At 42.4% G+C, this 15,926-nt stretch overlaps 1 protein-coding gene across 2 annotated transcripts; it reads right to left on the reverse strand.

The window, feature by feature from the left end:
- Positions 1 to 68: 68 nt before the first annotated feature.
- Positions 69 to 15,318, reverse strand: LOC309595349 (uncharacterized protein C6orf62 homolog). 2 transcript variants are annotated; one of them, XR_014229215.1, is made up of 6 exons: positions 13,081 to 15,318; positions 10,928 to 11,104; positions 10,232 to 10,354; positions 9,215 to 9,349; positions 2,186 to 8,662; positions 69 to 387 (listed from the first exon to the last, which is right to left on the reverse strand). XR_014229215.1 is itself a non-coding variant. In XM_082322184.1 (5 exons), exons 1-5 carry the CDS (start codon positions 13,207 to 13,209, stop codon positions 8,537 to 8,539), a joined length of 690 nt encoding a protein of 229 aa, XP_082178310.1. In that variant the 5' UTR covers positions 13,210 to 15,318; the 3' UTR covers positions 69 to 8,536. The 2 variants fall into 2 exon arrangements, 1 of the variants encoding a protein (XP_082178310.1); XM_082322184.1 differs by having other exon boundaries at positions 69 to 8,662.
- Positions 15,319 to 15,926: the final 608 nt, after the last annotated feature.

Consider the following 15,926-nt stretch of genomic DNA (forward strand, 5'->3'; position numbering starts at 1 on the left):
TGCACTGAGTAAAAGCTTGCCAGCATGGAGTGGTTGAGAGAGGGTGTGGTGGAACCCTTGTACACGAATTCACCTGAGATTTCATCATCTCCCTGTGATTCCTGAATGTGAAAATGCAGTTACATCATTAGGGCTTTTCACCTCTACCTACCTAAAGTTCTGGCTGTATTTGTTTCAAAATCATCAGCTGAGAGTTAGAGATGTATCACAATAAATTCGGTGAGCCTTTCATCGGGCTAAGGCTGTAGGTTGTCTGACTTGGGTTGAATGTGGTAGAGTTAAGCTGCTATTCATGAGCTGAAGACTTGTCTCCTCATGCACTGTTGCGGACAGGTTTAACTGCTTTCTTCAAACTGATGACAAATGATCCTTGGGAAGGCTGTCGCACTGTAATAAAAGCAGCAATGCTACATGTGCAGTGCAAGTTTACATAAACCATGACCTTAGTTTTTCTTCTCTACTGGGAGATTTGAAAAAGTAAATCTACACTTGTAAAGGGCATGCATAATTCTTTTTGTCATGGAAGTTGACTCGTCTTCAGTGATTTGAATTTTGTGATTAAATGTGCAGTCAGGGCTTTTTTTGTGCATTCTTAAACCTAAAGAAATAATTTCCGATGAGTTAAGTGACCTGTTCATGCAGACTGATTTTCCATATGAACAAGTTCACTAATGTATCAGCCAAAATAACTTTCAAACAAGTGATGCAGCTGATAACTTACCCTTCAGTGGAAGTTCTCTAAAAAAATACCTACAGTGGGCTCAGGCCATCAGCATGTATTCTTGCTGCAAGTTCAGAACAGTTGTTCATGGTATATACGTTCTCAACAAAAGCTTTCTCTCTGAGGCTGTCTCAGAAGCATATGTGGCTTACGCACCTGTGGCTAGTTGAACTTTTAATGGTAGCATCCTCTCTTCAGCAGTACATTCATAATTATTTTTTCCCCAGTACTTGCACTCATGCTCAGAATCATCCCTGAATCCCATGTACAGAAACACAATGCTTTGCTAAAGCAGTTCTGTGAAGATAACTTATTACAGGAGCAACCTTTTTCTTTTTCCCCCTAAATCTTTGCTCAGCAGAACTATATGCTTCACTGTATTAAATTGTTTCTCACTTTACAGCTTCCTCTGCCTGGAGCTTTATTATGAGTCTTAAGCATCTACAGCTCCTCTACAATTACTAGGATGAGCAGAGAGAGAGGATCCATCATAGCATGTGGACACACCTAGTGGGTTTAGCAATTGCTGTTCTGGTTGTCTTCCTATTAACAGGTTCTGGCATCTCTAATCATCTGTTTTCTCATTCTTAAGTATACCTGTTTTCATCCATAGGTTAGCCATGTAGTAGAGTGCAAGGAAACAGAAGTGAGGATTGAAACTGCTCCCCCAACTACTATAAACCCACCCCCCTCACTGGAACATGAGTGATTTTGACCATTATCTGAAATAAAAGGCAGAGGGTGAGAATGAAGGAGGTGCTGAATTCAGTATGTGCCAAAAGATTCAGAGCGCTCCCAGCTCTGTGTGCTGGGGCAACTCTGTCCTTGTGTAACTGTCCCACTGCAGCTTAACGTGACTTCCCTCAATCAAAGCTGGCTGCCTCGGGAGCCTACCGTCCTTAAGTGGTCTCATTCTATCACTTAGCATTCATCATATCTACATAATTACAATTGAGAAGTGTCCAGGCAAATTAAGAGTGGCAAGCCTCTACATGGAAACAACAGTATCTTCCTGTTCCCATTCCAGCCTGGCAAGGACTGTTGCAGGCTGAGAGGGAAACAGAAAAAAACCCTTCCTGAAGTAACAAGTGAATTCTCTTCTCCCTTGTAACAGACTAACAGAGTATTTTAGTGCTGCCTAATTAACAAGAAAGAGGGACATCATTAATATGCAGGCCAGTTATTTTAGAAGCAGTTCATTAAACTGATTATTTTAAGACAACCTTGTCTGATCCCTCCACCAGCAGCAGCATGTTGACCTTGGAATTTTTTTCACAACTTAACTTAGGCTTGGAGATGATCTTAGAAGGAATTGTCACCATTAAGCTTGCTTAGCTTTGGGAGTAAACCATCAAACATAAGATTTAATATTTGGAAGTAAACCATCAAACATAAGATTTAATATTTGGAAGCGTTCTTTACCGATTTTACCCTAACCTACATGTTGAAAAATCTGTATCTTACCTTAGCCAAGCCTGAAAGGAAGTAACAGCAAGCCATCGCCATAGTAAGGACAAATGGCACATGGTTCCACCTGGCATCAGGACAAACAGATCTCCTGTGGGGTTGACCTGGTTCCATCACTGCAGATTTAGGCATAATTCCCTTACAAGCAAGCAAATGAAGTGAGTTGATGAGATCATCTTGTGAGTCTTACTGGATACGTAATCTGGTATACTAATAACTGACAGACATCTGTAAGCTCCATATCTTGCAGCTGCAAATGAGACCATCCTTCTCATATTGTGATTTTTTTTTCTTTTTTTTTTTTAAATATCATCCAAACACCTACACCATACTCCTTGATGTCTAGAGGTCTGTTCTTACGCAGGGCCACGCTTTTCACGTAGTGGTATGCGATGTGTTGGGGAACAGCTTGTCTCCATCAGTGAAAGTAACTGCAGCTTCCCACTTCATGCCATGTATTGGTCAGCCAAGCGTTTCGTGCTGGTTTCACATCACTACTACAGCCCCAATGCATTCAGACTGACAGCCAGGTCTTGGCACTGCCGTAGAACTGTGCATTACAGATCCCTTGAGAAAATGAGGAATCAGAACAGAATCCCACTGGCACTTAAAGCCAAGAGTCCAGTTGCTAATCAGGACAACTACCGATCACAGATGAAGGTGCTGTGAGGAGGGATTTAGTCATCAAGCATTCCAGCTCTCAGGAAGAAGCAACTTGTCAGTGATAAACTGGGGAGAGGAGAGGGTAAGGAAGGATGCCACTGCTGAAACGAGCATTTATCTATCAGGACTCCTTGTCAGTCTTCCGGGGTGAGCTGCCTGTCACAGGGGGTCTCATGGCTGAGCTGCTTCACCTAGGTTACGCTGCCAGTTTGATTACGAGCTAGTTGGTTTACAATTCTCAAATCGGCAAGCATTACCACCTAAAGGGGAGGTGGGGGTGGGGAGAATTAGGCTGTTAAGTCTCTGTTCTGAACAGCAGTTCAATTCTGTTCAGCTTCATTGACTGGCTCCGAGCCACTGCCAGGGCACACAGAAGAATTCCCAACTGCGTTTTCAAATTCTCTATCTGCAGAAACCATTTAGCCAGTGGAAAGCAAGCCCAAAACCTCTCCCTTACCTCACTGTCCATGGGAATGAAGAAAAAAGCACTTTGATTCCTATTTTGCTGCTGAATAGTTCAGGGGCAACACGATGCCAGTTATTACCTTTGTGATTCTGTAATGCATGCACTGACTGACTGCTGTTACCGCATCCCCTGGTGCCAAGCTGCCATGGTTGTGGGACACCACAGCATATACAGTTCTTGCCTAAAACGAAGCAAATTACCTGCAAGCTCTAATCAAACAACACATTGGCTATCCTCCAGGAAAAAAAAAAAAAAATACAAACTGCTTCTGTTCACCAAGAGTACCTGGGGCTGTATCACTGTAGTAAGATTCTGGATCTTTGATTTCTTTTGCTTAAAAGCAGTAGCTGCTTGAATAGATTGAGTGTGCAGAAAAGCAGCTTGTAGAGTGGGTGCTCTAGCATACAGTAATTGTGCTCAAATTAAGGGACCTTTCCATACGTAAACCCTTTCCAAGCAGAAGTAGGTCATAGGTGTCTTCAGCCCTGAAAAGCATTTCAGCCAGCCGTGCGAAAGAGAGACCACGCTTACCACTTCGCTTGCTTCAGTTCACCTGCGGAGCTGACGCAGCCAGCCAGCCCGGTGAGCTCCCAGCGGCGGCGCGCAGAGCAGCAAGCAGTACCAACCACCGTAGCTTCTCCCTATTCCTGACTGCGGAGTCCACCCGTACTCCGCCACCGCCACAACAGGGAAGATTTAAACACCAAACCAATACAAAGCACCCAGCCCCTCTGCACTACAGCAGGGAAAGAGCGAAGGGAACTTCCAGTTGCAGCGCGAGAAGCCCTCTCTGTCCGAGCCTTTTAACTCAAAGCCGTGCTGAGCTCCTGCAGCCAAGTGAAGGAGCCTTGCAGATACAGAAGACACCTACAAGCTGAGGCCTTGCTCTCGCAACACCAGCGTGGCATCGAGTAGTACTGGTGCAAACGGAGGCCAATACACAGAAATGTCCTTTTTGTGCGCTGATGACACTAAGGGACAAGTAGCAGCATTGGCCTCATGCTTTGGGAAAGAGTGATCTGTATGTAAAGATTACCAAAATGAAAAAGTAGATTTGTTCCACAAAAGGAATTCTACAATAAACACCACTCGGGCTAGTACCGTCCCTGAAACATGCACGCTAACCCTTTTTTTTTTTTTTTCCTTTTGTAAAACACTATTAAAGCCCTTTATCTCATTATTTCATTCCAGAAAGCTGTTCCAGAATCTGTAGGCTTACACAGCTTCTGAATTTGCTGCTGCAATAAATGCAAAAGTAAAAATGGGAGAAGCTTTTCCAGGCTGAAAAGCAAATAGCAATTAAATAAACTCACACCACATGTCTATCTGCTCAGTGAATGTAAATGTAGTCTAGTAATTCTTGACTTTAGCAACTACCATGCTAGTGGCAGGAACCTTAATGTCATCTTAAATGAAGCCTGTAACAGTGCATTAGAATAATCTCACACTTAAGGAGCAGAAAACCCCGAAGTGACCATTCTCGCTGTTCAGCCCCCGAGATCCAGATTTAACGTGAGATGGCTTCATTAACTGCAAGTAACCTGATGACTCAGCACCTGATAAGCGCAAGAAAACGCAGTGTTCTCCCTACAGCAAGCCAGAAACAGGCAGGGAAGGACGCCTGTAGAGCTCACAAGCTGGGAGTACGTACAAGGAGCAGGAGTTTACGGCACTTGTATTAGTTTTAAAATTACTTTAAAACCTGATACATTATGCCTTAACATGTGAACAAAAAGATATGGTCATCACAAGGACCAGAGCACCTACCTGTAGTGAAGACTGATCCTCTGCTTGCTTTGTATTTTGTAAATACAGATCAAGTAGGTCTTTCAGACATGTAATTTTTTAAAAAGTCTAGAAAATGGAAACCGGCAAAATTACCACCTTTCTACCAGCTTTGTTTCTAATAGGCTTAACATTTTGCTATGCAAAAAAAATCAGCTTGCAGCAGATCAGTACCTTGATCTAAAGCTTTCAATGCTCAAAGATTAGTTTAGAATAACCATTTTTTTCTTAAGAGAAACACTGACTAATCCCAGTGTGTTTCTAGAACCCGATGTATCACTTAACACAACAATTCTAGTGTAACAAAATAGCTTTCGAGAAGCAATTTATGCTTTCTTTGAGACAGATGCGACAAAAGGCATCAACTGCAAACTAGCTACAGGCCTATTACATCTGGGCAGTGCCTGTACAAGCAGTTCTGTCCCTCTTACCCTATAGTTGGTAACCCTTGTGCAGCCAAAGAAGCTTGAAAAGGGAAACTATACAGCCATGTACAGGCTGTGACATTTAAGAAGCTTCTCCTCATCACCTGGGGAGCACCTGACAGAAGCATCCCTTCACCAGACACTTCATTTAGATGCAAGAGATTTAATGGGCCTCTGTCTACTTAATTTTGCTGCCTCCACGTTTATCCCTGCCTCATTTGCACTTGCCAAGTTCACATGACAAATCCTCAAGCAATAGCCTGGTAAAACTCCCATATTCAGGTGAGATATTGAGCATATTTCAATTCTTGGTAATAGCATATCCAAAGGAGTCACACAAGCAGTTGACAGCAGGTAGTAACCAAAATTCTTGTCTTAAAGAGCCCTTTTTGTATTCACAAATAGCTCCACTGAACAAACTTAATTAGGTTTACACAGTCGCAAACTGTGCTTTGTAAACATTAGTTTTGTGAGATAAAACCTACACTTTGAAGTTAAGAAAGCCTACCAAGAAGCCACTAAGCTGATCTAGAGAGGGCCTGAAATCAAAACCTAGATACTGGGAACTGCTTCTATTCACTTCTGAAGGGCACTTTGCTGAAGTAACTTAACAGGAGAATATTCTGAGATTGAACTAGAAGCTCCACTGGGAAAGAGTGGGACAATTTCAAGTTCAATCTTTTCCCTCAAAAGTCATCCTCTTTCAGTGGAGGAAAACGCCTTTCAAAGATGCCAAATGATTTAAGAACAAGCTCTCATACACCCCCCGAGATTCTCATGCTCTGACGCCTGTTGTTCCCCTTTATCTTTCTTCCACTACTTAGACATTACAGATGGCCACCAACTCAATCCGACAGCACAGCGAAAGCGTAACGTTTGTTAGCTGGGTAGAACAGACCACAATTAACAAAATGAGCATTATACAACCATGTTCGCCCAAGAAAGCACAGTATTATTTAACTCTGGGATCACTGTCACAAAGAACAAGTGAGTAGCCTGTGCATCTTATGCATCCCATACAAAACTAAAAGCGCTTACACTGAACAGGTTGTTCCCTGTAATAGAGAGAATTAAAGTTAAGGATCATACCAATGCTGACACTTAAAACACATTGTACCCAGCCACTCGGGCCAACCACCTTGAGGCTTCTTCAAGAGAAACTAGAATGAAGAAAACCAAAATTCCTAATGCAAGAAATACTACGTAATTTGCTTTGCTAACCAAGATAACTATGGCCATATTCTCACTGCTGTGAGATGATGTCCAAAATGACAAATGAAGAAACAAAGGGATTGCACTTAGGAAGCAAAATCAAAACTCATGAAACTCAAATGTTCAAGACCCTACAAAACCGATCTTAAGCTTCATGTGGACAATTGGTATTATGTCTTACAGGCCATTCAAAGAAGGGGCTCTTAAAGCTGGGAAATTCTAAGTACTATTAGCAGGTATGGTGGTTACTAAATATTCTAGAATGTCTTTGCATTCTGTAGAGCAGCATTTTCAAGATATTTCTTTGTAACTTAAGGCATTTATTAACATCAAGTTGCAGCTTTCAGGTGGTGTTTCTCTAGGGTGCTCCAGTTTAACCTGTAGGACCTTACAACCAAAGAACTAAAAAACATTCATGTACCAATACAGTAGTATGCTAGTAATTAGATTATTTCTGACAGCTACTTTTCAAAACAAACATATTGCCCACATATGTAAGAACCACTTTGCCACTAATCTTTGTTAATCTTAATACCATTTTACAGTCTATTTTCAGTGTTTGTAATGGGTGACACAGTCAAGATGTAAGACTACTAAAATTCAAATCATAGGACTTCCATAAATAAAACCAGTCATCTTTCACCTAATTTATTTAAGTTCCAATTTTTTCCAATTCCAAACCAAAGCTAAATACAAGTTTTAAACAGGTAAGCACTAGTTTTATCGAAAGGGAGCAGGCTTATGCAGTTTTACTCCAGTAAAGTACTCAACCCTTAAGCAGAGCCTTCTTTGTCATCAAAACTATACAGTAGTCTTCCTTTTATCATTGCACAATCTTAAAATGTTCTGTCAGAACCAACTTTTGACACGCCAAACACTATTTTACATTGTTTTATAATGTCTATTCCAAAAGAAAAAAACCTCAATGGGTTTTCCATAAGAAATGTTTTAGAAACCAGTATTTCCTGCACAGTTCACCTGCAAGTTTACAAGTCTCAACTCTCAAGAAAAAATAATCCTCTACCAACATTGTTTCTGCAGCTATTATTTTACTTTATTTTTAGCTGCTTTAGCAACTTCAGACTCCAGGTCTGCCTCATCTGTATAAATGCATCCAACTCAAAAGAATACTTTCATACAGTTATACAGCAACTTGGGGAAAGAGATCCAAAACGAAAGTGCCAGTAAACTTAGACATGGCCCAGCAAAATAAAAGAGGCAAAAAATGCCTACACATTAAATGAGATGCTTTTTTTTTTTAAAAAAAAAAAAAGATTTCTTTCCCGCATTTACTTCCTATTGTAATAGCCACTTTTTCTGTTCATTAAAATGAATGATAGTGCTCTTTGATACAATCGTTAACAGCAAAGCTATAAGGCTTTTATACCCATTACATTCACTTCTCACCCTCCAAATACTGATGGTTAACATTATAGATGTTAGGGGGCATGACCAGCACAAATGGGAACACCACCACAAATGATCACCTTGTGCTTTCAGATACATTTGTTTCAGTGTACAGTCCCTTCATTTCACATTTTAGTAAGATGCTGATGCAGTGCAGAAGCGTGCAGAGCATCCTCTCTTTCACAAGGTCCATGCAGAAAACATCTAAAAAAAATTGTAAAGTTCTGAGATACAAATGATAAAAAAAAATCCAGGATGATCAAGTTTCACAATGTATAGTGTTCTGAACATGAGTCCATTTTCTTCTAAATTCTGAAAGAATAAAGTGGTGAGGAAAGTGAAAATCCACTGCTGCATTCTGTGATCTTCCCCATTTTGCTGGCCAGTACCTTACTCTGGCATGTAAGGACGGAGGTGATCCTCTATGGTACCAACCGTCCAGTGAGTGAGCTGCTCCTGTGGCAGGTACAGGCAGATGCTGCATAACTTGAAGATTGTAGCTTTGTTTTTGGGAGTCTAGAGGCAAAGAAAACCCAAAGAACAGCTATTAAACATGGAAGTTAACTCAAGACTAACAGGTGGACCCCTGGCAGATCCAGCCCCATTATTAGCTTGCTGCTGATTGTGGAGGAACAACAGACATTTAAAAGCCACTATTTCATCCTTATAAACAAGCCTGAACTCAAGATTAGTCTGCGACCTCTAATGCCTAAAATATTTTCACTATTCTGTTCATTCTTCACTTGAATAATTTCTGTAGTATCACCCAAATTAAGCCAATGTTTTAATTTTTCCAAAACAACGTTAAGTCTATTTTAGACCTTATTTAATTTTTAATACTAGAACACTAAATTAATTCTGTGAACACATCTGTGGCCCACAGCTAGTTTTTGCATGTATGAATCCTATTTATACCGTAAGTTTCCTCGGAAATCGCTGAAATGCAAGCACGAATGCATGATCCATTTTTCTACTTGAGTATTTTGCAGTAAAATCACTGATACTACTAAGAAAAAGCATTTTATGATTAAAACACGCTTGTTAAAAAGAGGGACCAAATAAGCTTACCTGCAAGTGCTGTCTGTCAATGAAGAGAAACACTGACTGGTTAGGGTTGTTGACAACAATTCCAGTCTTGTCCTTTCGGCTCAGAACATGCAGAAACTGTTTTTCATAGTCACCGTGATGAAACTCAAACTTGGCCTGCATTGTGCGAGGGAGGAAAATAAAATATTTATTAAGCTAAGCTCATATTTAACCAATTCATTTCTGTCAACATGGGGCTTTACAACCACTTTTGTCTGTTTCCTTTTCTCATCCATGACAAGCAGAAATTGGGGACCACAGCGCCAATGACACACTTGAGTCCTGGCACAATTTAAAGAATTCCCTGGTTTCATTCTGCCAACACTAACATTAGTCATTGCAATGACGTATTAACAATCCAAAGGCAAAACTTTACTGCATATATGAAAACAGATTTAACTTGTTGTGGCAGAACATCCCATGCATCAACAATACAGCACGTTTCTTCCAGTAACTTACTATTGTTGCAGAACCAGCACAGAAAATACATAACATTGTTCAAAAATCTGAATGTAAACAGCTAAAGCTGGCTACTGAAAAAATAGTCTAAAATGTTTGAAATTTATTTCAAGGTAAAATTATAGTGCAAAAATTCCAACTATCTCAGACCCTCTTTCATCTAACAAAATACAGCAACTTGGGATACTCGCAGAACCTCAACGACACCAACATATTTAGACAAAGATTCCATTGTACTAAGAGCCACACCTAATCCACTTCTACAAATATTAACACGATATACATATTTATACATACATGTCATTTGCAAAGGTCCTTCACATGCTTAAATTTTGGAAGTGCTAATGTAACAGTGCATAAAGATAGGAAGCAGAATTTGGCATTCAAAACATTGAGTGCTTTATAAATAAAAACAAGACAGCATACTATCTAACATCCACAGAAGTCACACACTTTACCAACTTACTGGTTAGGAGAGAGTACTTATTCTCCCTTCCAGGTCTGAGTTACTTATTGAAGTTAAAAAACAAAAACAAATACCTGAACAGGCCTAAAGGGTTCATCAGATCCCTTCCACCGAGAAAACAGGAGACAGACTATCTTCTCAATATCATTACGAGGCCAAAGAATGAAGTCCATCTCCTGGGTACAGCCAATCACATCCTGTAAGTAGTAAAGTTCTGTACTTACATTCCCTCCATTAGTCAAAGATACAGATAACCAACTTATCCGTACAGGCACATAATTTAAAGGTGGTACTTATTAGCACGTTTGTGTAATTTTCCATTTGTATTACTCATAGCACAACTAAAGTCTTCCTTGCCTTCCATTGAGTTTTAATATCAGTATCCAGTTAATATAAACTCCAACTTTAAGAGAACATTTGCAAAGATAGTCTATCTTCCAATACTCATAAAGCAAAACCACTTAGTTGTACAGCAACAGTTGTTGCAAGAATTAACACATGCCTACTAAAGGACAAGGATGGCAAGAAGATGTAATTCCCAAGGCATATTTGAATGAGATGAAAGGTAAAGCTTGAGCCCTACATATTTAAACAGAATACCAGAATACGTATGCTGTTGCCCTTCAAACTAGAACCCATGATCACATGCCCACAGAACCCACGTGCAGCAGAACAGCTGAGGAAAAAAAGCAGAATTAGTCTCAAGAGTCACAAAGAAAAGCACAAGTACTGAAAAACTAAAATTCAGCAAGTGTAAAGAGGAATTTTACCCTGCGCATAGACTGGTAGCGGGGTGCATGAAGCTGTACTACGTCCTTCTGCAGAAGCTCTAAGGAACTTTCCAAAGAATAGCTGGAATCCCGCACACCTTTCAGGATATTTTCTTCATAATTATTGGTCATGACTGGTATCACTTCAGACACTTCAAAAAGCGCTGACTTTTTCTTCTAAAAAAAGCACAGGTTACATTAAGATTACAATCCTTTCTAGGCAATTATAGGTAACAGTTTATTTCAGAATTTGTGATTTTCTGTTAGCATTCACGTATAAAGTACACAGTATATAAAGTACACAGCACGTAAGTTAGGACTTTGACACAAGCCACACTAAAATTTACATGCAAAATTTCACAAATTAAACAGAACCACTCCAACAATTTTATAAAAAATTGAACATGTTTTTGTAGTCTCCAAAGATGCGGACTTACACAACAATCTTGCAAACATTAAAGCTGTATCTAAACATTAACAGAACTGCCCTTTCATCATGCAGAATACATGACTTCAGGCTGACCAGGATCGCTCTGCAAGCTTCTCTTTGCAAATCAAGTACAACTTTTTTCCCCTTTGCAATACATCAAAGCTGACCTTTTATGAAAAGTGAAGCCTTTCAATGTCACATTTGGTAACCGGGTGATCAAGATCCAATCTGAAGTTAGCTACAAGTCATAACCTTCTCAAAGAAGGACTATTTTAATTTGCTAAATAACTTTTTCTACTCACTATAAATATTTCAATATCTCTCAAGCAAGGCCAAAACATTATGGGGAATTTGGAAGAACAGTTTTTGCTGTATGTAAAAATCACTCAAAGTTATATGTCTGCTTCTAACAGCTTTCTTACAGCTCATGAGAAGTCTTGACCTATTTAAGAGCTACATGACAGACACCGCATATTTTATCAAATAACCCTCCACACCCCCAGCCAGAACATGCATAACAGGCAACTATTTGCTGATCAAGCTAGGCTGAGCTAAGCTCCTACTTTAAGCAAACTGGTACTGGACAGACATCTTCAGTTCACTGTGATATAAGCAAATTTTATAGGATTTAAAATATTTAATATTTAAAATTCATTTGCAACAAATTTCTACAAAGCAACCAGAAAGTAGTATGAATGCTGCAACTAAAACCATTAAAGTTATATCATCTAAGAAAATCTAATTGTTATCACTGCTTAAACATTCATATTTCTCTTTATTACTATGAGACAGCATCAAGAAATTACATTCCACTATATCCATCTCTGTCTGCACAAGAACTGATGAACAAAAGCAAACTGAATTTCAGAATTTTAAGGAAACTTTTCAATTTAAGTTCAAAAACAGTCTCTTCATTAAAAAACACGTAACTATTACAGCAAATGCAAAAACTATACATTTGAGGGGATTAAACGATACCAGTGCTCATCTACATTCATTTCCTGCATTATGTACTCTGTTGCCATTTGCTTCTATCTTCACTTCCTCATCATTTCTTCAGCACATTCACTTACTATAAGCACCTGCTTGTCTTCACCTTCTGTGGATGAAAACTCTCCTACAATTCTGGGTCTACAGTTAGCTTTAGAAATACCACCAGGCTCCCCACCCCGGTCAAGCAAATGAAGACTTCCTCTTTTCCCTACCCACTCCCTTTCAAAATGCTAGCAGCAGTTTCACAGATGCCTGCGTGCTTGGGCCATCTCAATATTGCATTTCATAACCCCTCCCTCCAACTGCCAGGTTCTCCCTTCTGCTTTAACCAGATAAAATACAGTACTTTGGCAATGGCTCCAGCCAGGTCTCCCTTTTCAACTCAACTGTTCACAGCCAACAATTATGCAATTCAGACCCCAATCAGGCTTAACGAATTGCAGTATTAACTTTGAAAAAATATTTACCCAATACAGAAGTTACCAAGTAATCATTTAATGAAGCACTGGCACCCTCTGCATTGCAAAACTACAAACATACAAAAAGCCAGAATGACAAACATGAACTAAGTAAATATTGTAGCAATTTGCAATTAAAAAAGTTAAGAAGTCAATGGAATCTATTAAGGATAAATCATAACATGCAATCAGGCAGCATGATTTTGCACAGCATTGTTAACGTGCATCGCAACAGACAACACAGTAAGAGAGAAACATTAAAACCAAGTTACCTTGTCTTTGAACACAAAGGCAATGTACATCTTGAAGTCAAACTGGTCAGCTAAAGATTCTTTTTTCTTTCTAAGCTGAGCACGAAGTCTGTTCAGAGCTTGTCTCTTCCGGGAGTTTGGGTCCCCCATTTTGTAATACAGGTGGTACTAAAGCCTTTGGAAACTGTCACTAAACTATGGGCACCTTTTCGTAAGACTCAAGTACAACAGAAACAAGTCGTTTTATTCCTGCTAATATGACTGAATAGATAAAACGCAAATGTAACCCAAAATCGCACCTCAGGCAATATTTTACGAGAATGTCGTATTGGAGGGGTCAAGAAACAAAGTAAGTAGTTGTCCAGCCATGGCTGGACAAGAGGTTTTACAATAAACCAAGAAAAAAACCCTAAGAATTTAAAAGACAAAAATTTGAACAGTTTAGCCGCAGGAATAAGTGGGTAAGAATGAAAAAAAAAAAAAAGAACAAATCTTATCACAATTTATGTGTACAATAAAAAGCAACTGGCACAAGCCCAATCCATGGGGGGGTACTTTTGCTCTGCTTACAAAAAAAAAATGAAGCTGAAATTACAGATTGCGTTTTACCCCAGCCAGATTCATGACTCTACTGATTATTATTCTCAGCTTTCCACTATTGCTATGTTGCCCGTCTTTTTTTTTTTTTTCTTTAGAATTATTACACTTGGTGGAGAGCAGAGAAAAGGGTGCAAAGGAGGAGTGCACATCCTGGGAGGTATGACATTTCTCTGCCAACAACAACAAAATCAACTACAGACAACACAGTGCTGGTTTGCAGGGGAGCAAAGAGAAAAAACAGCGGAGTCATTTCTAACTTCATCCTGCTCATCATCAGGCACATCATTGCCCTGAGGCTACTGCTGCCAAAGAGAAGAGGGATCATGATGGCCACAGACGAGGGGCGGGCAAGGGTTCAAGGGACAGTATTCTCTCACCTAGAGACTAAAACCCAAATCAGTGCCCCAAACCCGGGCTCCTTACCAGCGGGAGAGCCCTACATCCCCCAAAACCTCACACGCTCCCTGGGCTGCTGATCCCCCGGGAATCCTTCTCTCTCTGCTGCTGCTGCGCTCCACAGTGAGCACGGTTAGCCCAGGCTGTGCATGGCCAACGCTTTTCGCTTCTCCTGAGGCCTCTCTCTACACAAGATGGCAGAGGCTGCAGCGGGCGGCCTGTGCCCAGGGCAGCGGGACACCCACAGTAGCACGGTGTCTCCCCTCTCACTTCATGGTCACGACTTGGAAAACATGGGGAGTTTTGCTCCTGCTTTTCTCGCAAAACAGGTTTTCGGTGTCAGATTTTTTTTTGCGAGGTTTTTTAATTGCAAGTCTAGGTTGCAATTTTAAACCTCTAAAACACCCTCCCCCCCAAAAGCAAATCCCCAATTATCAGGTTATTTTCTTCCTCTCTCCAGACATTTTCCCCCCCAGGTGTTTGATTAGTTGGGGTTAAAAGTTTTTAGGTTAGCAAATCTGTCGGACCAGGTTAAGAAGAGGGGGAAAAGTATTCCCCCCTCCTCTCTTGACAAAAAAAAGAAAAAAAGAAAGGAAAACAAAACCAAAAAAAAAGGAACCCCTCCCAAAACTTCCCCCCCACTTAAGCAAGAGACTGAGAGACTCAGACAAGAGACCGAGACCGTGGCCCGCTCGCTACCCGCAGCCGGCGGGCGCAGGAGGAGCAGTGGAGGCGGCGGCGCTGCTAGCAGCACGGAGAGGAGCCATGTCAAGATAAAGCCACGAAGCCGCGGAGCCCCCCCATCCCTGCCGCAGTGGACACGGTGACCGGGCCGCCCGCTCTGCCGCTGCTCAGCCCCAACCTGGTCCCCATAGTCTAGCTCAGCGCCCCGGTGCCGGGGAGTGGGGAAATGGTGGCGGAGAGAGGAAAAGGAGAAGGAGGAAGAGGCGACGGCGGTGGCAGCAGCGGAAGGAGGAGGAGACGGCGGCGGGTCCCTGCGCTAGTGGCTCCTACGGAGGGCGGCGGGCATAGAGGTCCCGGAGCGGCGGCGGCAGAGGAGGACGGGCGGGAGGAGGACGGAAGGGCTGAGGAGAGCCTCTCTTCGCCCAGGCGGTGCCGGGACGTCCCGAAGGCGACGGCAGGAGCGAGCGGAAGCGCCTGGGTCTGCGCCTGTGCCTCGGCACGGCAGCGAGGGCGGAGAGGAGCTGCGCGCTCGACACCCACCGCTCAAAATGGCAGCGCCTGAGTCACACAGGCACCGCCCTGCGCGCACCGCGCAAGCGCGCTCCGGCGGCGCCTACCAAGCGCTCGGGCCCCCGGGGGGGGGGACTCAATCTTTTCCTGCAGGCAGGGAGGCTCAGCGGTAACGTCGCTAGCCACGGGCACTCCCGTTTTGGCGACGGACGGAGGCGAGAACAGCGGCGGCAGAGCGCCTCCGAGCCGCCGCCACACCAAGAAGCCGGGTCGCACTTCCCTGATCCTCCCCCCCCCCCCGCACTGCCACGCCTCGTGGCGCCGCCCGCGTGCCCCACGTGATGGCGGTCGGGCAGGGCCCGCGGGACAAGGGCCCGGATGGAGTTGCTCAACGCCGTGCCCGGGGGCGGGGGGGGCGTAGGGCGGGAAGGGGCCGCCGCCTGAGGTGGCGTCTGCCCGGGGCGGCCCCCGGCAAACGGCCCTGTCCCCAAATCAGCCCCTCCGTCCTCTGCCGGGGCACCGCCGTACGGGAAGGGGAACACTTGTTTCAGCCTTAAGCGTCGTGGTGGTATTGGGAAATAACAGATTTTAAGTCTTGTAGTGGCGCGTCTTGTTTAATTCCATTCGTTGGGGTTTGTATCCAGCCCAGTACACATACATGAAGCAAACTGTAAATA

Source organism: Platalea leucorodia, assembly GCF_965183815.1.
Source record: "Platalea leucorodia genome assembly, chromosome: 1".
Taxonomy (NCBI): domain Eukaryota; kingdom Metazoa; phylum Chordata; class Aves; order Pelecaniformes; family Threskiornithidae; genus Platalea; species Platalea leucorodia.